Raw genomic sequence first — 26,161 nt, 5'->3', positions numbered from 1 at the left:
TATCCTAGGCAAAAGCATGAAGTCAGGAGATGGTGTGTTATGTGACAGCAACAGCATGAACAACATGGATTGTAGAGTATAATGTGTATTATAAGGTCACGTGCAAACATTCTTTTTTAAAAATCTGCAAGCTAAAACTGCATTGACCTTTGGAAATGGTTCTTTTCTTGTTATATTAACTGCCTCTTCTCACAAATTCCAGAGGCAGAACATAATTGGGACTCATCTTTTATTTACTGGCTTCATCACCAAATCACCATGACCAATGCCAGCACAACTGGAATGGTTCCCAAGGGTTTGTTGCTGGAATCCTTCAGAGGCAAAAGCATTTAATGCCTAGCACCTTTTCCCAGCAGTGCTTATGTATGCAACATGAATCCCCTGGCATTTGTAAAAAATGTCTGCAAAATCAGGATCTGGTACAGAGTTAAGTAAGTAGGATCAGGAAAACAATATACACAATGACTTCAGCAATGTAATTGGAAAGAACAAAAAGCTAAAACAATTCTGCGTAATTATAATGAGCAAGAAGCTTGGCTGGAAGAGAGTGGAGAAAATGAATCTTCCTCCCTTTGCAGAGGTAGTAGATTGTGGTCGTGGAATATTATATACACTGTCAATTCAGCTGACTGGTTTGGCTGAATTGTTTTCCCCCTCCCCCTCTTTTTTTATTCTTTGTTTTAAGACATGATTCATTGGTGGGGGAAGATATTTAGAAACTACGGTGATATAAAAGCAAAAGGTGTCAATAACAAAGTAAAATTTAAACTTATGAAGTCTGGATGTGATATGAGTCCTCCCACTTGCTTTGTTGGCTGCCTTACTCACTCCAATATAAACTCACTCTGGCAGGTCTAGTATGCTCAGACAGGGGTATAGACCATTTGGCTACAGCACAAAACTCGCTTAGGACCTTTGGGGGTAATTCTGGTTGGGGGAGAGGGGAATGTTATCCTATTACTCACCACTGAGGCTCCTGAGGCCCTATGGGTAGGCTTCCCATTTATACAAAATCACTCACTATGGCACTAGGCACTCTCAAATATAAAACTTTTATTAAAGGAAAAGGCAAAAGCAGGACTAATCATTACTTTTATTCAAAAGAAAACAAAAGCAGAAATAATCAAAATATTGTAAGCCACCTATAAGCTTGAGTTACCTCCCATCAATACACACAATGTTTATGGGAGAGTAGGCACACACTTATAGAAACCTAGGAGGAAGATAGGTGAATGAGGAAAACCCATGTGTACTGGGTAACTCTTTTTTTAAAAAATTATATTTATTTTTTTGGACTCCTTTTGAATTTTTTAAATACAAAAAGACAAAAAACAGAACATTTCCAAGTACACGGCACAACATAAAAAGAAGATTCAATATAAAACCATGAATTTACAATTTATACAATTTACTTTGTTTTGAAAAACTATGTAATAAATACTAGACATCATTTCCTTCTTTTTATAGCTCTTTAAGGTTTAAATATTTTATTTTTCTTTCCAATTACATATAAAAACAATTTTTAACGTTCTCTTTTTATAATTTTGAGTTCCACATTCTCTCTCTAACCTCCCCTCTCCCCATTCAGAAGGCAAGCAATTCAGTATGGGTTATACATGTGCAGTCATGCAAAACGTGTCTCCATTAGTCATGTTGTGAAAGAAAACACACATACACACACCCCAAAAAAAAACAAGAAAAGGAAAGTTTTTTTAAAAAGTATGCTACATTCAGACTCCATCAGTTCTTTCTCTAGAGGTGGATAGCATTTTTTTTATCAGAAGTCCTTCAGAATTGTTTTAAATTATTATATGGTTTAAAATAGCTAATTCTACAGAGTTGTATAATTGTGCACTATTGCTGTTACTGTATACACTGTTCTCTTGGTTCTGCTTACTTCACTTTGCATCCATTCATGTCTTTCCAGGTTTTTCTGAAATCATCCTGCTCATAATTTCTTATAGCACAGCAGTATTCCATCATAATCATATACCACAACTTGTTCAGCCGTTCCCCAATTGATGGACATCCCCTCAATTTCCAGTTTTTTGCCATCACAAAGGGAGCTGCTATAAATATTTTAGAACATATAAGTTTTTCTCCCTTTTTCCCAAATCACCTTGGGGTAACAACTCTTGACTAAAGGCTTTAATATCCTTGGTCCTTTCAGGATCAATTTGTACAATACAAAGTTGCTTCTCTGCTAGCTTCTCCCATAGGATCATAAATTTAGAACTAGAAGCCACCTAATGCCATCAAGTCCATCTGCTCCGTTTTTCATGTCAGAAAATATGAGGCACAAAGAGATTTGCCCAGGTTCACACATCAGCTGGTGGGGGGGGGGGTTAGAGAACAAGCATTTCCTAAGTTCCTCCTATGTTCCAGGTACCATGCTAAACAATTTACAAATATTCTCATATGATCTTCACAACAACCCTGAGAGGAAGATGCTATTAGTGTCCTCATTTTACGAAGCAAGCAGAAATTAAATGACTTGCCAAGAGTCACATAGCTATTAAGTTTCTGAAACCAAATTTAAACTTAGGTCTAGTAAATCAATCCACTACACTGCCTATCTGACTCTAAGTTCAATGCTTTATCCATTACAACACGTTCCCTTTTGGTCCCCCCTGTTCTCCAGATGGCCAGAATTTTTGAGCTTCTGTTCTTGAATGAAGCAGTAATAAACAGGAGAGAGAGAGAGAGAGAGAGAGAGAGAGAGAGAGAGAGAGAGAGAGAGAGAGAGACAGAGAGAGAGAGAGAGAGAGAGAGAGAGAGAGAGAGAGAATAGATAGGTGGTAAATAATAGATGATAGATAGATAGATAGATAGATAGATAGATAGATAGATAGATAGATAGATAGATGGATGTAACTTTTATTAAGCAGTTACTATGTGTCAGGCAGTACATTAAGTGCTGAGGACACAAAACAAGAAAGCAAGACATTCCCTACTCTTAAGGAGTTTACATTCTATTTAGGGAAGACAAAAACAAAAGGGAAGCTGGAAAGCAGAGCTGGGGAGAGGAGAAGGAGGGTATCCACATCATGCAGCCAGTGTAGAGGTGGAGCAGGCTGAAGAGTGATCCAGAAGTGGAGACTAAAAGCACCATGACCGGGTCTTCCCATGATAGGGAGGTTCTAGGCAGACAGCAGTCATTGAGAGGGTCGGCTTCTCAGGTGCCCCAAAAGGTTTTCCTTCTATTGGGCTATAAATGGCACTAGAGAGCCAACTCCAATAGCTCTTCACATGGCAATAGGATTAACTCTTGTCTAAAAAGCTTCCTGCAGCTTTTCCAGCCTGTCTGCAAAGCAATGCCTCTCTTTCAATCAGCAAGCTCCCATCAAAGCATCTGAACAGTTAGCTGTCTTAGCTGGAAGTTTTCTGTATCTTTTGTCACCAGTTTCTTTTAACTCCTCCTACATTCGGCTTCTTTCTCTTCCCTATAGTTTCTTCTCAAAGTTTCTTCTCTGGCTTCTCTCATCTTCCAATGTTTCCAATCAGAGCCTCTTTGTGGTCGGTGACTCATCTTCTACCCTATGAGGTAAAACTCAAGAAATCTACATTTCTGTCAGGTATGAAACCAACAGTACTTTTAGAATCTTCCCATCACCATTTTGTTTTGTTTTGTTTTTATTTATAATTGTGTCAGCTATAACTTTTAAAACTCTAAAAACAGACATAATCTCATGGACAATGCCCCAAGGCCATTTTAAATTTGTTGTTCTGCCTTCAGTACATTCAGTATATGTCCTCACAGCACATTCATCTGATGAGCAATTTCCTATTTGATCCTCAGAGCAATCTGTCTCTTCAACATTTTATCTGAGAGACAGTTTCTTCACAAGTAGATTTGGTCAGTTTTCCTAACATAAGTTATTTTTTCCTGCCTCTTTCAGCAATAAAATTGTTCGTATGTGAAAAGAGAAGTACTTTATACATATATTCAGTTAGTGAGTTTTTTTTTAATTGGAATCTGGGAAAGTTTGCCTCCTGTGTATATTTACAGAATAGTAGACTACCTTAGGACATTTTGGTGTAGTCTCTGTCACATTAACAAGTATTTATTAAATGTTTGCTCTGTGCAAGGACATGAACTCAGCATTGGGGATACAAAGATGAAAAATGACACAGGCTCTGCTTTGGTCTCAGACAACTGTCTGACTTAGGATTAGAAAATTCCCATTAGCTATTATTAAATCCCTGCCTGTGAATCTATATCCCCAAAACCTATTTCAGGGACTATACTTCCCCCAAAAAAATAAAATCCCATAGGAACTGTATAGGAGTAAGGAGTAATAATGTCCCCTCTTCCACTGTCAAGATCCTTTTTGATTAGTAGGCCAAAAAAAGTGAGAGACAAGAATGAAAACCACTTGACTCAATCAGGGTCATCACCCTCTCTCTGCTTCATTTTATTTTACATAGCTGCCAACCACAAGAGGATTCATCCTGGTGTCTTATATTCCAACTAACAAAACCCTTCCTGGTCTTCCTACATTGGAAATGGGAAACACTGAAAGTTTGCAACCATGAAAGTAAAGTAAGCAGAGTTGTGCATTAGGTTGATTAATTTGGCAACAGGTAACAGGATGGATTGAGGAAAAAAGCAAGTGGAGGCAAGGAGACCCTAGAATCATTGAGTGGCAGAAGTAGAGGGCCCCTTGAACATAAGACTGTCAGAGCCATATGGTTCCTTAGAACATAGAAGGTGGAAGGAAATTTAGGACATAAATATCAGGATGGAAGGGCCCTAGAATATTATTAGTATGCAGAACACAGAATGTTAGAGTGTGGGGATGTCATCTGGCCCAGCCTTTTCATTTTTTCCAGATGAAGAATTGGGCTCAGAGGGGAAGTAAGTGACTTGCCCAAGGATGCACAGATAGTAGCAGAAAATAGATGAAGGCTATTATGATAGTTAATGTAAGAAGTAATGGCATCCTACTCTAGAGTTGGTCACGGATGATAAAAGGAAGGGACAAATGAGAGAGGAAGAAGCTTTAAATTTTTTCCAACCTTAGTGTGACCTCTCTTATTCTTCATCTCATTGACAGACCCAAACTGGGTTTGATGTTTAGTCTGCAAGGTAAGGAATGGTCCACCTCTGCCCTGCCCTCTACTATCGCCCCAATGCAGAAGTAGGCACCAGGGATCCAGAGTTCTGTCCTGCATCCTTCTTTATAGCATCCCTCTCTTTTGAGAATTCTAAGCTGAAGCCATCCTGATTCTATCCTCTAGGCATGAACTTTGTAATTCCCTTTGAGGTGGTGCTGCCTTATAGTTCGTCATAGGCAGAGTGGCATAATATAAACTTAATATAGGTTCATGGACCACCTATGTCACACCTGTCCTATGTGGTGTAAGGTGAGTCACAACATGGCTGATTTCTGTATCCATAAGATGACTATCCATAATGCTTGTACTCACAGAGGTTTTGCAAGGAAAGCATTTTGAAAACTCTCAAGTGCAATAGAAATATGAGCCATTGTATCAATTATTACTGTGCAAGGCAGCATGGTATAGTGAAAAGAACACTGGGCTTGGAGTCAGGAAAAATTTGGGTTCCAATCCTGCCTTTGATGCTAAATAGCTAAACCAATAGTGATAGTAAACCAATTACTTGACCTATCTGAGCCTCAGTTTCCAAGTCTATAAAATGGGAGTAATGATGTCTAGTTACCTGCCTTTCAGGGTTGTTTTGAGGATTAAATGAGATAATATATGCAAAATACCTTGTGAGCCTGAAAGCACTAAATGGAGACGTTAACTATTGTTACTGAGGTTTGAAGAAAAAGGAAAAAAGGGACATTGGGGTCACTGATTTAAATAGAAGGAGACAAGGCAACCTCACCCTCAGGCAGAGTTCTTCATAAGCTTAGACCTCCTAAGGATTTCAGTATTTAATGTTGAGCCCAGGCTGTCCTTGTAGGGGCGTGGCCTTTCCCATCAGATCAACTTCTCAGGCACTGGGTCAGGGAAGATCCCTGATGGGGGACCTGCTGGTTTATTGGAGGCAAGAGGCAGTTTTAGGGCTGGTCCAAGGCAATGAGGCGACCAACTCTCTATAAGAGCCATCTCTGATTCTTCTAGCTCAGGGCTTTTTCGCTTGGTGTCCATGAACTTGTTTTTGGTTTTTGTGCTTTTTAAAAGTATTTTGATAACTGTATTTCAATATAATTGATTTCTCATGTAATCCTATACCTTTTATTTTATACATTTAAAAACATGGTTTTGAGAAGGGACCCATAGGCTTCACCAGACTATTGCCAAAGGTGTCCGTGATACCAAAAAAGTTCAGAACCTGTGCTCTAGCTGAAAGGGTTTTCTCCCTCCGAAAACTTTCCTAGACAACACTTTCCACCCGTTCTCTGTCCTCCTCTTTCCTGCCTTCACCTCCAACATTGGACCACATGTATCTCCCCAGTAGAATATAATGTCCTTCAGAGCTGTCTTGTACTTCATCTAGAAGCTGCTACAGTGGATAGATTGCTGGGCCTTGAGTCAGGAAGACTTGAGCTCAAATCCGGCCTCAGATGGGTATTAACTGTATGACCCTGATCAAGTCACTTCATCCCTGTCTGCTGTAGTTTCCTCAGCTATAAAATGGGAATTATCCTAGCATCTGCCTCACAGAGTCATTGTGAGGATCAAAATCAAGATAATGTTTGTAAAGCACTTGGGCCAGTGCCCGACATAGAGTAGGCACTTAATAAATGCTTGTTTGTTTATTTTTTAATCTAAGCCTCCCTTACATCTAGCACAATATCTTCCATATAGAAGGTACTTAATAAATATTCATTAAATGAATGAACAGACTAGGCTTGTATCTGAGAGTACACTCCAAGTGAGAAATTCTCTGGCTGAAGCAGTCTTCTCCAAAGCTAACATTTGGAGCCAATACTGAACAGGCTTCCTTAATCCCAAGAGTATTAAATAAAGGAGCTCGGTCTCCTTATTAGATTTGCACTGGTGCTCTGATCTCTTTGAGACTAAAACAATTTCAGAGGCAGACACAGTCAGGACCTGTTCTATTTAAGAGTTTTTTCATAAGTGAAAGAAAATTATGTTTCGACCGCTTTGTACAGAATCCAGGTGATTCTGCTTCGGTCCCCATTGTTAAGAGGAAAAGAAGAGCTTGTATGCTTAGACCCCAAAATGGAAAGCTTCATTCCTTCTGATTTTTCACTTGTTCCTCATCTAAAATTTGTGGCTTAATTTTTGTAATCAATGAAAATAAGTCCTATGACTTCTCAATAGAGAATCAGGGGATTATGAGAATGGAAATACATACACCATCAGACAAAGTCTCTTTGTAGGTCATTTTTACTTCAGTGCTCTGTTTTAATGAAAAGAAGGAAGGAGGGAGGGAGGAAGAGAGAAAGAGAAGGAAGGAAGGAAGGAAAGAAGGGAAGGAAGGGAGAGAAGGAAGAAGGGAAAGAAGCAGGGAGGGAGAGAAATGGGGGGAGGAAGGAAAGAAGAGAGGAAGGGAGGGAAGAAGGAAAGAAGAGAGGAAGGGAGGGAAGAAGGAAAGAAGAGAGGAAGGGAGGGAAGAATGAAGGAAAGAGGGAGGGAGAAAAGAAAGGAGATAGGAAGGGAGCGAAGGAGAGAGGGAGAAGAAGGAAGGAAAGGAGAAAAGAATGAAGAAACAAATGTAGTAAAGAAGGAGAAAGGAAGGAGAGAAGGAGGCAGTAAGGAAGGAAGGAAAGAAAAAATGAATGAATGAAGGGAAGGGAGAGGAAGAGAAGGAAGAAGGAGGGAAAGCCAAGTTAAATATTATTTCATTTGATCCTCATGAAAACCCTACAATGTAGGTGCTATTATGACCTCCCTTTTACAGTTAAGGAAACCAAGGCACACAGAGGTTAAATTATTTGCCCAAGGCCACACAGCTAGTAAGTATCTGATGCCAAATTTAACTCAAGTCTTCCTGACTGAAGGCCCAGGGCTTTATCCACTGTACCACTGTATAGGAATAGGTTATATCAACACAGTACTATGACATAAAAGAACAAAAGGTACCAATACACTCCCCGCCCCCAGGGGAAAAAAACCAGCGCAGCTATTTTTCAGGTAGAAAATGAGAGAATCCCTTAATTGGCACTACTTGTATGCTACTAACCTTGTGTCATAATGGAAATATCACTCAATTGGGAGGCAAAAGACCTGGGTTCATTACTGGTAATGATGCTTACTGTTGGGTCAGTCACTTTTCTTTTCTGGACTTCAGTTTCATCATTTGTTAAATGTTGGATTAGACATCATCTAAGGCCCCTCCAGCTCTAAACTTTTTGACCTTATGGGTGAGCCTAGGAATCCAGAAAGAGGACTTTGCATTGCTATTAAAAAAAAAATTTAAGTAAAAATCTGTAACCTTTTGATCAACCAGTTTGGTGACCCTGTCATTAAACAGAGACAAAGTTTAGACTGGTATGACCTGTTCTTGGTGAAACCCTCTCCATCTCTTTAATAATCCTTTTTATCGTGTTTCTGGGAAGTGAAATAAAACTCACCAGACCAGATTGTGCAAGCTTTTTTTTTTTGAAATGATTTCCCTTTTTGAAAACTGGGGCATTGGTTTTTCTCTAGTCCTCTGCTATTTCTCCCATTCTCCACCATCATTCAGATGTCACTAACAGCCCCTCAGCAGTTCCAAAGGATGTAATTCCTCCGGTCAAGGTGACTTGAAGTCTTTGAAGTGGTCTCTTACTCACTAAGCATTTATCGTGGGCCTCTGCTCTCTATTCACCATTTTTGTCCTATTTGTTAGGCCATTCTCTTTGGCAAAATAGGAATCACATATGCACCTCTACCTTGTCTCTGTTGTCACTTACCATCCTCTCATCCACCTCCAGCAGCAGTCCTATCCCCTTTCTGATCCTCTTTTCCTTAATATAGCTCAACATACTTTTTTTCTGTCTTTATATTTGCTCAACAGCCTCAGCTCATTGTAAGCATTGATGCTCCTGGCAGTCTTCTTAAAGGACTTGGGTTTCTCTTTTGTTACCTGCCCTCACTTCTATTTAATGTACATAGAATTTTAAAATCTGAGCTGACTGGTGAGTTACCTGTGCGTCCACATTGGTCTCTTCAAACAACTCCCAATTTTTCTTTCTCATAGTTGTTTCCCTTTGTGTCTTCAGAATTTTATTCTTCTGAGTTTCCCATCCCTCCTGGACTGACTTCTAGTAGGATTTTAGGCCCTGGGCTTCTACCTGTCTGTCCTCTGAATCTTTTGAAATCTACTCTTTCAAAATCTAGGATGCATATCAGACTATGTCTGGCTTTTCTTGCTTCTATTATAAACTCTAGAAGGAAGGGTCTGCTTCTTCCCAGGTTCCCGTCATTTCTGCTTTAATAAACCTCTTCTTCCCTGTTAGTGAGAATCAAATCCAGGATTGCATTTCTCTGCTTTGGTTTGAGGAATGAATCTTTAGGGCAAGAACTTGTGTGTATGTGTGTGTGTGTGTGTGTGTGCGTGTGTGTATGTGAGAGAGAGAGAGACAGACAGACAGACAGAGACAGAGAGAATGAGAATGTCTGAATAAATGAAGTCCACCATCTGTACTCTGCAGTTCTCCCTGCCAGGCTTGTGATTGGATTGCTAGATTCCTCACACATTTCTTCCTTCTGAGTAATCTGTGGTATACTTTGATAGCAAAAGCATTGCTCTTTGTCCCTATGTTGACCTTTAACTAAATCAATCAATCAGGCAACCAATAAGCATTTATTAAGGTTCTTTCTGTGTGTCAATCACCGTGCTAGGTATTGGGGATGCAAAGTCAAAAAAACAAAAGACAAAAACAAAACCACCAGCTCGTATGAAGTTCGTATTCTATCAGGTGAGACGATATGTAAATACATAAGTACAGGGTACCCCAAAAGTCTTAGTGAGGTTTTAAGCATTAATAGTATAAAGGCTGCACTAACACTTTTGGGACACCTTGTGTTATGTAGAATAACTGCCAAAAAGCTATCAGGCAATTAGAGAAAGAGAATAGTAACTACTGGGAGGGGGCAGAGAGGAAAGGCTTCATTTGGAAAGTGGTGCTTAAGTTGCATTTTTAAGGAAGTGGAGCATTCTGTCAGGTAGAGGTGAAGAAGGAATACATTCCAGGCATCAGAGATAATAAATCTAATAACAATAGCTCACATTTATATAGTGCTTTAAGGTCTGCAAAACACTTAAAAATATAATCTCATTTGATCTTGGACACCAACCTTGGGAGGTAGGTGCTGTTATTCTCCCCATTTTACAGATGAAGAAACTGAGACGTACAGAAGTAAAGGAATTTTCCCAGGGTCACACAGCTAATGTCTGAGGATGGATTTGAATACTGTTCTTCCTGACTCTAGGTCTAGCATTCTAGCACTGCACCACCTAACCACCTCCAGGGACAGCCGATCCAAAAGTACAGAAATAGGAAACAGAGTACCATGTGAAATGAACAGAGAAAAAGACCGTCCTCTGACTGGACTAGCTGTTGCCTCAAGGCCACATGAGACCCTCTAGATCTTGAAATGTGGCCCTTTGACTGAATCCAAACTTCTTAATCCAAATCCAAACCCCATAATAAATGGATTTATTCTGTGAAGTTTGGATTCAGTCAGAGGGCCACACCTGAGGATCTGGAAGGCTTTGAGACCACAGGTTCCCCATCCCTGGACTGCACCATAGAATAAAAAGAGGAAGTAATGTATAATAAGTCTGGAAAGGTAGTCTGTAGTCAGGTTGTGAAAGATTTAAAAGCCAAACAGAGGAATCTGTATTTTATCATAGAGGCAATAAGATTGAATGGATTAAAGAGGGGGGTAACATGGCCAGATCAACGTGAGCAGAAACTCCCTTTAGAGGCTAGGTGGAGAATGGGTTGAAGTGGGAAGAGATGAAGCAGGAAGATCAATTAAAAGGCCATTACAATAGTCCAATCAAGAGGCAAAGAGGGTCTGGACCAAGATGGTGACTATGTGAGTAGACAAAAGTGGTCAGATGCAAGAGATGTTGGACAGATAGAAATGGCAAGATTTAACAACTGATTGGTTATGTGAGATAAGGGAAAAGAAGGACTCAGGAATAAAATCAAGATTACTAACCTGGGAGACTTGCTAGAATTCTGATGTTTTTAGAGAAATAAGAAAGCTCCAAAGGGGGAGTGGGTTTGGGAGGAAATGTTTTGGATGTTGAGTTTGAGATGCCTCCAGGACATCCTCTTTGAAATATCCCATGGACAATCAGAAATACAGGACTGGTGCTAAGGAGAAAGATTAGGGCTGAATAAATGTAGCTGTGAGTCATCTGCATAGAACTGATAATTGAACCCATGGGAACTGATGAGGTCGTTGGGAGAGAGAAAACAACAGGACCCAGGACAGAGCCTTGGGGTACACCCACAGTTAGGGGCATAACATTGGATTATGAGACAGCAAAGGATATTGAGAAGGAGTGGTTAGAAAGGTAAGAGAAAAGCCAGGAGAGACTTGTATAACCAGGTTTTATGTATAAGCCGTATATGGCTTATATATAACAAGTTAGGTTATGACCTAACTGAGGTGATCATCTCTCTACCTGCTGCTAGTTCATTCTTCTTATTCATACTCATTCCGGGTTCTAAGACAAAGAAGATTTTTGGAGATTTTCTTATTAGTCACTAAAATCCCAACATTTCTCATTAAATAGTTAGTTCTGAGCCCCCATTCTAGTTTATTATTTAATGAATTGTAAAAACTTTTCCCGTAAACTTTTGTTCGTGTGTGTGTGTGTGTGTGTGTGTATCAAACTTCCAATCTCCTGGACTTAAATATCGAAGTTACTGTCAATACTATTTATTCTGTTATCAAGACTATAGAATATGGTATTAGAGAAACATCACAAAAATTCAAGGAGGAGAGGGTATCCAGGAAGAGAGACTGATCAACATGTCAAATGCATCAGAGAGGTCAAGAAAGATGTGGTTCTTGGATTTCTTGGAGTAATTATGCCTTCTTAAAATGCAGTGCTGTGTACCACCACTCCCTTCTACCCTATTTCTTTGGCATAAGATATACTCATTCAGACCCATATTCCAATCCCACCTAATCTCAAAGATTGCTAAAAGGTCAAATTTGCCCCCTGGAATTAGCACCTCTAGTTCATTGTTTCAGCTAAGTGGCAAAGTGGATAAAGCACAACTCGCAGAATCAAGAAGATTTGACTCCTTGAGTTTTTGTGATGTTTCTGTAATACCAATTTTACATTTGAGGAAACTGAGGCAGACAGCAGTTAAGTGACTTGCCCAGAGTTATTCACCTAGTAAATGTCTGAGGCTGGATTTGATCCAAGGAGAAATGATCAGATCTATGCATAAGGAAGATGATCTAGCAACAAGTTCAGGATAGATTGGAACGGGAAAGGCTAGAGGCAAGGAGAGGAGGGAAGAGGTGTTTTTGGAAGTCCAGGCAAGAGACAACTTGGAGCAGAAAAGGATGATAGGAAAGCTAAATTTGAAAGATACAGGGAAGGAACCAAATTCAGTAATGACTTGAATTTAGGGACAAAGGAGAGAAAGAAATCAAGGGAGACTCAGAGATTTGCAGCCAGGGTGACTGGAAGAGAAATGATTCCATGAACTAAAAAAAAACAAAGTGGTAGAGAAGAAGTTGGGGAACGAGTAGATGTCAGATATAGATTGACAGACTCAACTTTACCTTTTTTACATTAGACACAATAGAATATTTAGTTTCACCCAAGATTTTACAAGAAAAATTATACCCACCCCTCTTTCTAATATCCCTATTTCTGTCTAGGGTGTTACTATCCTTCTAGGCACTGTGTTTTACAACCTAGAATTCACTCTTGCCTCTTTCCACTTCCTTGCCCTCCACATCTGTTCCATTGCCAAGTCTTGTCAACTCTTCCTCCAAAACATCTCTCCTGTCTGTTCCTTTCCCTCTATCACCAAGCCACTAGCTTAGTTCTGGCCCTCATCACCTCTAGCCTAGACCAAGGCAATAGACCACTAACCGGTCCTCCTGCTTCCAGCATCTCTTCTCACCACTCCATCCTCAGCACAGCTGACAAAGTGATAATTCCTCATTACCTCACAGATAAAATTGAAATTCCACTCTGTGGGGTATTCAGTATCCTTGACAATCCCAGTCCCAAACCATCTTTCCAGGCTTACTTCACATGATTCCCAATCACATATTCTGTGCACCAGTCCAAAAGGTCTTCTTACTCTACATCCTACCCACAGATACTTCATCTCCTGCCTCTATGACTTTGTGAAGGCTACCCCTCCCCATGCTTAGAATGTATTCCCTCCTCGCCTCCATCTCTTGGAACCTCTAGCTCCCTTCCAGGTCAGCTCAGCTGTGCCTTCCTTCAAGAGGACTTTCCTGTTCTTCCTGGTTGTTAGCAATCTTCCCCTTCCCCCATTATTTTGGATTTAGTTTTCATTTGGTTTAGAGGCAACTAGGTTGTGTAGTGGATAGAGCACTGGACCTGGAGTCAGGAAGACCTGAATTCATATCTGGCCTCAGACACTTACTAGCTGTGTGACCCTGGCCAAGTCACTTAATCTCTACTGTGAAATGGGTATCATAATAGCATCTACCTCACTGTTAACATTGTGAAAATCAAATGAGATAATATTGATAAAGTACTTAGCACACAGCCTGACACATAGTAGTGTTTGATAAATGTTTGTTCCCTTCCCCTACTTTATATTTACTTTTCTGTGTACATGTTCCCTGCCTCCAGTAGAATGTGAGCTCCTTATGGTTAGAGACTTTAATTTTTTCTTTGAATTCCCACTACCTAGTACAGGGCCCAGCACATAGTAGGTGCTTAATCAATGAGAGGTGAATTGAATTGAATCAATCAAATCTTTTTTTAATGCCTACTATATACCTACCCCTCTAGTAGACATTATAGATGGAAATAAAGATGGACTAGATAAAAAAATCCTTACCCTCAATGAGCTGATAGTCTAGTTAAGGAGATGAGACAAATATGCACACAAAACAAATGAAACTGAGGTCTTTGATTCATAAACATCATTTATATATGATCTAATTAATAAAAATTAAAAAGGAAGAAACTTGACAATAATAACAGCTTACAAAATTCTGTGGCCCTTTGAGATTTACAAAGTGCTTTCTTTACCATAATTTCAAGAAGCAGGGAGTGTATTGATAGCCCTATTTTATAGATGAAAAAATAAAAGTTTGGAGAAGTGACTATTCTACAATCACACACTGTCAAGGTTGGGGCTCAAAACCAGCTCTTCTGTCTTGAAGTCCAACATCCTTTCCCTAAATTGTGAACTCCTTAGGGCAGAGACTGTCTTTTGCCTTTCTTTCTTTCCCAGGGGCTTAGCCCAATGCCTAGTGCATAGTCAGCACTTAATAAATGCTTGCTGGCTGACTAAACTGTGCTGCCTCCCAAGTTGCTTACAATGAAATCCAGTATCATTCAGGGAAAGTTATTTAAGGAGCTTCCTGGCGAAAGGAGGACAATGCGATCCAACCCACCTGACCCAAATCTTCCTCCTTTTACAAACAAATCTTTTTTGAATACCTACTATGTACCTACCCCTCTGGTAGACATTGTAGATGGACACAAAGATGAAAAAGATAAATTCCTGGTCCCCAGTGAGCTGAGACTCTCATTAAGGAGTCAAGACAAACACACATGAAACAATGGTCTTTACTGACAAGTACTCAAAGTTTTGGGGATTCAGTCTCTTCTGTTTCTCTCTCCTGTTGCTGCTAGATAGTGCCTGACCTCCAGGAACACTGATTTCCCCCCCCCCCCCCCCCCGTTTCTCCTAAGCTAAGCATAAACAGCTCACTTTTGTCATCTTTAATCATTGAAGACAATGCGGTTTTTCAGGTCAACTTTACTGCCACTAAAAGGGATTAACAGAGGACAGACTTACTTCCCAGAATAAGAGGATCTCTTTTCCAAATATGTGGTTGTAAATGGCCCTGTAACGGGACGGGAGAAAGGTGTAGTAAATAGAGTATTGGACTTGGAGTCGAGAAAACCTGGGTTCAAATTCTGCCTCAGACACTTATTATCTCTGTGACCTAGAACAAGGCGCTTCGCCTCCCTGGGCCTCAGTTTTCTATTATGTAAATTGGTAAAATAACAGTGCTTACATCACAGAGTTGTGAGGATTAAATGAGAAATCACATATGAGGTGCTTTGCAAACCTTAAAGCACTATATCAAATGATAGCTATTGCTATTATTAAAAGAAAAAGGTTGGAACCTCTTGAAAGAACTTGCCCTGCTCTCCTCTACCTCCCATCTGGCCTTGGTCCTGTTAGGAGGCCATATACCACTTTACCTCATATGAAACCCTGAAAATGTCCTTGACTTCTCTGGTATTCGCCACGATGAGCTGTGAATCTCAGAATCGCCAATTATAGAGTGTCGGGACTTAAAACTCCAAGATATCTCAGAATGCAGAATATCAAAGCTGGAAAGGATGTTGGAACTCAATGAGCCTCTAGAATACAGAGGGTTAAAACATAACATTCGAATACAGGACGTCCCAAAAGTCTTAGTGCCATCTTGAGCTTTAAATGATATAATGAAATAAATATTTCTTTAAGTTTTCGTTGCTTAAAACAGCATTGAGATTTTTGGGACGCCTTTTATAAAATAGAGCTGGACTTTAGAGATTGTTTAGCTCTATTTGATAGAATTACAAAATTTTTGAGTCATAAAGGGACCATCTAGTCCAGCTGATTCCTGAAAGAAATCCCCGCTATACTTTTGCAGGTGAGGAAACTAAGAAATAGGTAGAGGCTGGGACCTATTTGAGGTCACACAGACCCCTGGGCATCTCTGTGGGGAAAAAGAAATGGAAAACAGGAAAAGAACAAACTCCAAATCACTTTATCACCCCTGCAGGTCTGGATGGCTGCTCCCTTCTGTGACCACTAATAACCCAAGCTTTGTCCCTCCCAGATTGGCCCAGCCCTAGGGGGTGATGCACGCCTCTCAGCCCCTATTCTCCAAAACCTGTTCTGTACACCAAAGTTGGGTCTCTGGTGAGTAATGGTGGCTTTCTCAGAACTGTAGGCGGAGGTGGTGGTGGGAGAGCAAAGACAGGGCACTCCCTGCCCTCCTCCGGTTACATTCATCTTGGGTACAGGAGAGTGCAAGAGTATAGGAGGGTAGCTGGCTGCCGAATTCACCAGGGGAAGAGGAGGCTGAACTAATGTACTTGACAATCCTTGGGACAAATGGCATCAGTTAATACATTCCATTACCTTGGGCTTTGGTTCCATTATTTCACAGCCAGGACCTTCTGTTGACGGGGATGAGGGTATGAGAAAGGTGTCCATAGGTTTCCACTTTTATCCTCCCATGTCCCTGGATGAAGCATTAGAAATAGATGGACATTCTATTGTCTACCAACCAAACCCACACGAGAGGGTAATGATGATGATGAAGAAAATGATGAAGATGATACAGATTAGAAATTATAACAATAGCATGTTTATATAGTAGTTTAACGGTTAGAAAGCACCTTCCTGTCATTTTTCTCCTATGGGCTTCAGTGTCCTCATCTGTTAAGTTGTACTAGGTACTCTGTCTCTCTCTGTGTCTGTCTGTGTCTGTGTATGTATCTCTGTGTCTCTGTTTCTTTCTGTGTGTGCATGTGTGTGTGTGTGTGCATGTGTGTGTGCGTGTGTGTGTGTGTGTGTGTGTGTGTGTGTGTGGTATGTGTGTGTCTCAGCGTCTCTGCCTCTCTCTCTGTCTCTTTCTCTCTCTCTCCTCTCTTTTTCTCTCTGTCTCTGTATGTCTGTTTCTGTGTGTGTGTGTGTGTGTGTGTCTCTATCTCTCTCCCTCAGTTCTCTCTCTGTCTCTGTCTGTCTCTCTCTCTCTGTCTCTCTGTCTCTGTATCTGTTTCTCTGTGAGTGTCTATCTCTCTCCTTCAATTCTCTCTCTGTCTCTCTGTCTCTATCTCTCTCTGTCTTTCTCTGTCTCTGTCTGTCTTTCTGTCTCTCTCTCTCTTTCTCACTCTCTCTCTCCCCCTCATCTCTTCCACTGTTAACAGTCTATTTTCTGATTCTTGGGTAGATCAAGTATTTTCTCCATTTTGCAAAGGGCGAAAACTGAGTCAGTCACTTGGAGAGGCTAAGTGGGCTGCCCAAGGTCACACAGCTGGTTTCAGAGTTAGGATTCAAACCCAGGTCCCTCTTAACCCCCATTTCCAGCCCTTGCCCCCAGGTCCAGAGTTCCCACCCTCCAGATCTTCATGAAACTCAATGTTTCATAGATCATTGCTATGCAGCTCAGCTCTGACATCAACCCCTTTTCTCCCTGGAGAGGAGATGATGTCTGTCATTTGACACTGTGCTATGCATGTAACAGGCACACAGTATTGATTATTAATGGACTGACTATTGATGGAAAGATGGACTGAGTAAAGGTTAAGAAAAGCTACACAATGTAATGGAAAGGACTCTGGTGAAAGAGTCTGGAGACCTTCATTGCAGTCCTGGCTCAGTCACTGACCAGTTGTATCACCATGGGTAAGTCATTTTCTTTCTCTGGGACTCGGTTTCCTCATTTGTAAAATGGGAAGAAGAATACTTGTACTGTCTCTCTTACAGGGTTCTGTCGAAGAATTCACTTTGCAAACTTCTAAGGGGTATAGGAAAGGAAGCTTTTACTACTACTAATTAGTGGGGCAGGGGGCATTATTATTATTGTGGTACTTGTTTCTGGTGTGGGGTGTATAAATGATGAATGATGTATGGGAAAGAGTCCCAGAGGAAGAGGAAGGAGATCTGGCTTCTATTGCTGCTTCTGTCAATGATTCACTTTGTGACCTTGGGCAGGTCACTTCCCTTTATCCTCCTATGACCAATGAAGGAGCTGGACTAGATGGTCCCCGAGGTCTTTATGAGCCCTTGATATCTGTGATTCAAATATTCATTAAGGACCAATAGGCACCCTGGGCGAATCACTTAACCTCAGCTTGCCTCAGTTTCCTCAAATATAAAGTGGGGATAAAAATAGCACCTACCTCCCAGAGTTGTGAAGATCAAATGATATAGTATTTGTAAAGCACAGTACTTGGCATGTAGTAGGCACTTAATAAATGCTTGTTTCCTTTTTCCATAATGAAAGCTATAAGTATCATGACATAGGGATAGAGAGCCACCCTTAGAAAGAGGATGATCTGTGTTTAATTCTGACCCCCAATATACACTGACCATGAGACCCAAGCAAGCCTCGTAGCATCTCAGTGCCCTAGACAACTCCCCAAGACTCTAAGGTTCAGAACAGGATTGAGATTGTTTGCTCATGGTGAGTTCCTTATGCCAATGAACTATCCAGTCAGGTTTCACACACACACACACACACACACACACACACACACACACACACACACACACACACACACACACGAAAGGCACTATCAGAGGCACTGAGAGGACAGAGACAAAAGGGAAGCACACCCCCTGCCCTGCCCTCAGAGAGCTTCCATTCTCCATCCTCCTCTCAGCTGTCAAAGTGATCTTCCTAAAGTACAATTCTAACCATGGCACTGCCCCCCCTTTCTCAGTTACATCCATTAGCACCCTGTCACCTCCAGGATCAAATATACAATCCTCATTTTGTCTTTTAAAGCTCTTACTACCTGATCTCTCCTACCCCTCCAGTCTTCTTACTCCTTACTCCCTGCTCATACTCTGCAATCCAGGGACACCAACCTCCTTGCTGCTCCCCTCAAAAGACATACCATCTCAATTCTGGGTGTTTTCATTGGCTGTTGCCTGTGCCTGCAACAACACTCTCCCTCCTCATCTCCACCTCCTGCCTTCCCTTGCTTCTTCCATACCTCAGCTAATGTCCCTCCTTCTACGAGAGGCCTTTCCCAATTCACCCTGTATCCAGGTGTTTGTACATAGTTGTTTTCATACTATCTCTCCCCCATTGGAATGAGCTCCTTGAGATCAGGGACCACGTTTCAGCCTTCCTCTGAGCACTTAACACTTAGACCAGTGCCTGGTACATAGTAAGTGCTTAATAAATGCATATCAAATGACTGACATTCTACAGGTTGGGATACCACATGTACACGGATGGATTAATAGATGGTAGATAGCTAGATGACAGATGAATAGATAGATAAATGATAGATACCAATGAATGGATGGAGGGGGGGAGAAAGAGAGAAAGAGGAGAGAGATGATAGATATGAGAGATAAATGATAGATACAGATAGATAGATAGATAGATAGATTCACTCTATCCACTTCACTACCTATCCAGGTTTCAAATTGAGGTCCTCTGACCCCCAAATCCCATGTTCTTCCCACTTCTCTCCCACCCCTGAATAGCAGCATAAAGAAGGTGACATAACTATAAGCTTCTGCAAGTAAGGCAGTCTTCACCTTCTGGTTTATACATGGAATGACAAAGACAGATACAGTTCTTTGATTCTTTCTCCCAATTCTTTTTTTTAAATTTTGTAATATTAAAACTTAAATACATAAGAAAAGAAAAAGAAACCTATTATAAACTCACATATTAAAACTTAAATGTAAAATAAGAAAAGGGAAAAAAACATGTCATGTGCACAGCAGAACATAAGAGAAGATTCAAAACATGTATCAATAAATTTCTCTTCAGGAAAGCCTATATATCAAATACTACACATTGTATTGAGAGCTGTCCATCTTTTCTTTGCTTCCTTGTAGGTTTTCTTTTGTTTTCTGCCATTTCCCAATTCTTTTTGATTTCTCATTTTAAGATGAACTAATCCAAGGGAAGAAAACAATCTTTTTCTAGCTGCAGGAAAATCTACTGTTGTTAAACCTAAATTATAATTTCCAATGGGCTCAAGTGAATTCAGGTGTTTCAGTGATCTATCTTTTACCTTGTATTAAGATGCTTAATTTTTTTCTTTAACCAGTGGCTGCCTGGGGCACCCTTCCCATGTGCACAACCCTTGATCTCCTGGGAGAGAAACCCCCACCAGAGTTCTGTATATGAGGTCCATTTGAACTCTGCTGGTGTGGGTGGAAGGCATGAGGTAGCAGGAGTGGGAGAGATTTCTCACTATATTGTTTTACTGCAGTCATATTTATCTTGTTGATAAAATGGGCCTCGGGTTGGAAAATTGGAAGATTTTTCCTCTTAATTTGAAACAGCCCCTGCTAGTCCTGGTGTGGCGTCAGTATAATGCCCTCCAGCCACAGCAGCTGGAAAGATTTATTCTCTCGGCCCTCATGCAAGCCTCTGACATTCTCAATTTGCAGGCAGCCGGTGAGCCAATCTGATCTATCCTGCCTTTATAATAAGGATGTCAGTGCAAGAAGAGAAAAGTCATTATCTGATAGCTGGCAGACACGATAAAGGAGAAGCAGAGTTAGAGATCTCGGGAGGACAGACCACCCTTTCTGCTTTGTTTCAACTCTTCAAGGTCACCATGAAGGTTGGATGCCTTAGACATTGGGCCCAGTTCTAATGCGGGGTCTGCTAATAAAGCGCCCTAGTGACACCTCAGACTGAACACCAAAAAACCACTCATCCTAGGATCCTAGAGAGCTGGTCATCAATCCAGCCCCATCACGTTATAGAGAGATTGAGTGACTTGGCCAGGGTCACATAGCCAGTTCATATCTGAGATAGGATATGAACCAAGGTCTTCCTGACCCCGCTTCCAATGCCGTGTCTACTACCCCAGGTATCCTTATCTTTCCCCATAAATTCACCCCTCTCCCACACTTCCCTATTTCTGTCAAGGACAGCACCAGATTAATAGCTTTAGAGTTATCTTCAATCTTCCCTCTGCCTCTCCATAACCTCCCCTATCCAAGCACTTTCTAAGTCTTGTCAATTCTGTCTCTGCGTCTCCCACATCAGCAAACCTCTCATCTTAAGGTATAGACGTAGTAAACTATAAGTGAGGCAACATTATTCAGATGTGGCCAATGCATTAATTTTTTTGCCCAATTTTACTTAATTATTACAAGGGAGGCATCTATGGAAGGAGGGGAGTCATGGGAGGACTGCAAGGTAGAATTCATCACTGGGAAGTAACAGTGATATTAATAAATAACAGTATTGATAAAACATTAAAAATGAAAAAAAAAACCCGTATCAATCCTTTTTCTCTCCTTCATACAGCCCAGCACCCTAGTCTAGGCTCTCATCATCTCTCACCTAACTGTTGTAATAACCTCCAAATTGCTTCCAGTTCCCCAATCCAATCTCCACACAACAGCGCAAATAATCTCCTTAAAGCACAGTGTCATTCTCTAGCTCAAAAATCTTCAATGGTCCCTCTTGCCTCAGAATTAAAAGCAAGTCCACCCTGGTTCTCAAGTATCTCCACATTCTGACTCCAGCCTACATTTTGCTGAGTCTTGCAGTTATGTCCAACTCTCTGTGACCACCTTTGGAGTTTTCTTGGCAGAGATACTGGAGTGGTTTGTTATTTCCTTCTCTAGTTCATTTTACAGATGAGGAAACTGAGGTAAACAGGATGAAGTGCCCAGACAGCTAGTAATTGTCTGAGGCTAGATTTGAATTCAGGTCCTCCTTACTCCAGGGCGGCAATCTATCCACCGTGCCTCTCAGCCAGCTTCCATTACCAGACTAATTTAACAATTCCTTCGTGGTTCCAATCAGACTGGAGTACTAGCTGCTCTCTGAAACTCAACATTATGTTCCTGCCTCATGCCTTTGCGTAGGATGTGCCCCATGTCTGGAATGGTCCCCCTCCTCACCTTTGTGTCTTAGAATCCTTAGCTTCCTAAGCTCAGCTCGGATGCCACATCCTTGAAAAGCCTTCCTTGAGCCCCATCCCAAGTTGTTCCATTTCTTTTTCTCATATTAACTTATATTTACTTATCTGTATTTCTATTATATTCCCTCCCAGTAGGATGTAAGCTCCTTGAGGGCAGAGACCACGTAGGGGTTGTTTTTTTTTAATTTTGCATCCTTAGTACTTAGCATAGTGCCTGGCATAGAGGTACTTCATAAGTGATCATTTATTTAAATTGAATGGAATGTGTGACAAGTCACCTTAGCTCTGGGGCCTCACCTGTACCTCATGAGTAAAAAGATGAGATTGGACTGAATGATCTCTAAAGTTCCCCTCGATCCATAGCTTTCAACCAACCAACCAATGAGCATTCATTAAGCAATTACTAAATGGCATGCACTATCCTTGGGACAGCTAGGTGGCACAGTGGATAAAGTACCAGACCTGGAGTCAGGAAGACTCATCTTCCTGAGTTCACATCTGGCTTCAGACACTTACTAACCACATGACCCTGGGCAATTCACTTAATCCTGTTTGCCTCAATTTTCTCATCTATAGAATGAACTGGAGAAGGAAATGGCAAACCACTCCAGTATCTTTGCTAAGAAAACCCCTAATGGGGTCACTAAAAGTCAGACCTGACTGAACGTGCACTCTCCTTTGGGCACTGGCAATACAAGGAAAAAGCAAAAGCAATCCTTGCCCTCGAGAAGCTTAAGATTAGATAGAAATAAATGGAAGGATAGATAGACATAGATATAGACATATCAAGACAACATATACATAACTCAGTGCATACAAGAGAAATACTATCTTAGAGATAGCCTCAGAGGGGAAGGCACAAGCAGCTGGGGTGACCAGGAAGGCTTCCAGCAAGAGGGAGCAAATGAACCATCTCCATGGTTTCTAAGAGGTGGCCATAAGGCAGAGGCTATTCCAGATATGGAAGGTAGTCTGTGTAATGGTTAAGATCATAGGATTTTGAGCAGGAGAGGACCTTGATGACTAGGTAGTCCAAACCCTCACTTGCAGATGAGGATCTGAGGTCCAGAGCGGCTCACCCACATTCACATAGCTGGAATTCCAACCCAGCTCTCATGACTCAATTGCTCTTTCTCCCTTACCACATTGATCTTTCATTATGTTCTAACATTCTGTGTTCTATGATGCCTTCCAGTTCCAACCTTCTAGCTTCTACCACTCTTTGTTTTCCAGTCCGTTCTGGCACCAGTGGAAGTCCAAGCAATACAACAAGCATGCTTTACCTAGGGAATTGAGAGTAAAAATTAAACCTCATACCTTGTAGACCCATGCAATGTTAGACCCATACACATCTTGTTTGTTTCGGTTGACCAAAGCTCACTAAAGTGGTAGAGAAAAGAGAGGAAGTATCTCAGTAAAAGGCTGGAGTTCTGTGCTTGCTGTTACTTGTACTGCAGTTAATATAGGTCATTGAGCTGCAAGGTTCGCAGAGTTATTGCTACATAACCAGGGACCACAAAGAGGAGAGACAGTGTGCATGGGGAGAAGCCAAGGGAAGATGGAAAAAAATCTATAGAGGGTATTGATTTTTCAGAGAAAAGCCCATTCTCGAGTTGCTGCAGGGCTTGAAAGGATTCATGGGCCTTGTCACTTAGACAAATGTGAGCCAACCTCCAGGCTGCCTGAGGCATTCTGACCCACTCTGTGTGGGATTGAAGGGAGGTGGGCAGGGGGATGGCAGCAAAGGCAGCACACAACTCTCTCCTTCCTCCAAATGACAAGGGGACCAAACTCTTCTTATTGTTTTGATAGCAAATACTTCCAAATGTTTCTCTGTTGCTTGATGAAATATGCAAGACATTAATTCAATTCAATTCTGAATGTATTTTCTTAAGTATTTACTCTATGCAAATTCATACTCTTGGTGCCAGAGATACAAAGATAGACATAACAAAGACATTGCTCTCAAGAGTCCTGCTGTCCAACGGGCAGTAGATGGTGGAGGTGGATATCAACCAGTCTCTCAATAAGCATTTATTAAATACAGACTTCAAGCCAGGTGCTGTTCCAGGCACTGGAAATACAAAGACAAAAATAAAACAATCCCTACTGGTGCAGTGAATAGAGCACTGGGCTTGGAATTAGGAAGACTCATCATCCTGAGTTCAAATCCAGCCTCAGACACTTATTAGCTGTGTCACCATGGGCAAGTCACTTCACCCTGTTAGCCTCAGTTTCCTCATCTGTAAAAATAAGTTGGAAAAGGAAATGGCAATTCGCTCCAGTATCTTTGCCAAGAAAACTCCAAAATGGGGTCATGGAGAGTCAAACATGACAGAAACAACAACCATCAAGGACCTATCTAAATGAAGAACTAGGGGGAGTGAGCAAAGGGGTGCTCCGGAAAATTGCTATGAGAATTTTAAGGAAGGAGAGAGCAATTGGAGGAGGGGAAGGAGAAGAGATTGTTATCAGGGAAGACATCATGGAGGAATCGGCCTCTGCGGTGGGCCTTGAAGGAATCAAGAAACTTTAATTGGCAGGAAAGAGTCATAAGAAAAGACAAGGCAGGGCAGGATCAGGGGATGAAGAGTAATTCAGTTTGTCTGAAACAAAGAGTGTGTGAAGGGGAACAGTTAGTATGAAATCATGAGATCATAGATTCAGAGCTGGGAAGAACTTTAGAAGCCATCAAACCCCACTCCTACCCTCTTACGGATGAGATAATGGAGACCCAGAAAAGTTGGGTGGAGTGCCCAGTTTCACACAGCTAACAAATGCCTGAGGCTAGACGTATAGCACCATGGTATCCACTACAGCATATAAACAGGAGTCAGGTTGTTGAGGGCATTGAATGACAGAAGCAGCAACTGATCCTTTATTCAATAGGCCACAGGGAGCCATTGAAGTTTTTTCAGTAGAGAAACCGTGTAATCAGAGAATGGTATTAATCACTAATCTACAAGACATGTCTCAGTAATCTAAGAAAATTGACTAAGAGTAATGCCTAGATAATAATAATTTTCCAAAGATCATTTTATTAGAAATTTGAATGCAGATACACAAGTTGACAGTGTACAAATTCAATTTAGCAGCCTTCTCCATGGAGCTCTGACAAGATGCCGAGCCGGGCCTAGGAAGAGCCCAGCCCCTGGGTGTGCACTTTATTCAATTATCCTCAGCCTGGTAAGATTCAGGAATCTTCAAATGTTTGCAGCCTGGTATCTTGCCTTCCTGCTTTCTATATAGAGAGCTTGCTAATCACGTAAATAGCAAAGGCAAGATTTTTGCAAAGGCCATTTTTAACCCGCCCAAAAGAAGTAAATGCTTTGGGAGCGCCCCAGTGCATGTAAACAATATTTCCATTAGGAACCAAAGCAGATTTCTTCTTTAGAGTATGTTGGACAGACCCACCAATACTACACGTTGTAAATCTTAATTTCCCTAGTGTGGTATGGGAGAGACAGCTCTGGTCTGAGTTTCCTCTGTGTAGAATGATGGGGTTACATTAGATGATCTCTAAAAACCCCAACCAGTCCTAATCCCTAACCCAAATTGCAAGAACTCTAACTTCCAATGTCCTAAGGTCCTTTCTGGCTTTGATGTTCTGTGGTCTAACATTCTATATTGTAAGGTCCCTGGCGTCAAGCTCTAATACTCAACCTTCTCAAATTCCTTTCATCTCTAACGGCTAATTCTGTGATTCATTCAGAAAGTGAGAAGTGCTGTGGCCTGCAGGGATTCAGGATTTAGCAGGAGGACCAAGGGTAGGATCTTGGATGAGTTTCAGATGCTAAGTGGTCCCGGTAATGAGGTCACCTTTTCCTTCCCTGGCTCCCCAGTGGGCCCAGGAGAATGGGTGGAAGTGCCTGGGCAGATTCGTCTGGCTGGCCAACCCACAGCGAGCACAAGGAAGGCTTTGCCTCTGGATGAACGGCTCTCCTTCCTACTCTGTCCCCAATCACAGCCAGGTTACCAGGAGGGCTTCAGTAATTACTCCTCTTCCTAGCCTATCAGAGCGACTTAGGGCAACTTTCCAATCTGGCGGTCCTTGTTAGTAAACAAGGCATGCAAGCTGTCTCAGAAAGCCTAGAAATGTTCTCCCACATGGCCACTTGGGCGAAAGGGAATCTCAGGACCTTCATCCCATTTGCATCGACAAAGCTTCTCTCCCTCCAAAGGAAAAAGGGCTGTGGGTCTCCTTAATCCCAAGTCTGAGACAGAGAGACAAAGTGAGGCAGAGGAGGAGGGTGGGGAGGGAGGGAAAGAGGAAGGGGGAGAGGAGAGAGTGGAAGAAATGGGGGGAGATGGGGGGGAGACAGAGTGAGAGAGGTAGAGACTAAGAGAGGGAGAGACAGAAAGAGATGGGGGGAAGAACCTCTTACCTGGAATGTTATA

At 41.5% G+C, this 26,161-nt stretch overlaps 1 protein-coding gene across 4 annotated transcripts in view; it reads left to right on the top strand.

Moving 5' to 3' along the window:
* BEAN1 (brain expressed associated with NEDD4 1) overlaps positions 1 to 26,161 on the top strand; it is a 97,252-nt gene that overhangs the window by 38,682 nt on the left and 32,409 nt on the right. The window contains exons 2-3 of one of the 4 annotated variants that reach the window (XM_078149447.1): positions 15,901 to 16,040; positions 17,371 to 17,531. The exons of 1 other annotated variant lie outside the window; for it this stretch is intronic. In XM_078149447.1, coding sequence (XP_078005573.1) covers positions 17,528 to 17,531 — 4 coding nt within the window. In that variant the 5' untranslated portion in view covers positions 15,901 to 16,040; positions 17,371 to 17,527. The remainder of the gene's footprint in view (positions 1 to 15,900; positions 16,041 to 17,370; positions 17,532 to 26,161) is intronic. 2 more of the 4 variants (XM_078149446.1, XM_078149445.1) reach the window with 2 other exon arrangements.

The sequence above is a fragment of the Phascolarctos cinereus genome, unplaced genomic scaffold (assembly GCF_003287225.1).
Source record: "Phascolarctos cinereus isolate Bilbo 61053 unplaced genomic scaffold, phaCin_HiC Scaffold_2;HRSCAF=192, whole genome shotgun sequence".
In the NCBI taxonomy this organism is placed as follows: domain Eukaryota; kingdom Metazoa; phylum Chordata; class Mammalia; order Diprotodontia; family Phascolarctidae; genus Phascolarctos; species Phascolarctos cinereus.
The sequence above is the reverse complement of the archived record's forward strand: the minus strand, read 5'-3'. Positions and strand labels throughout refer to the sequence as shown.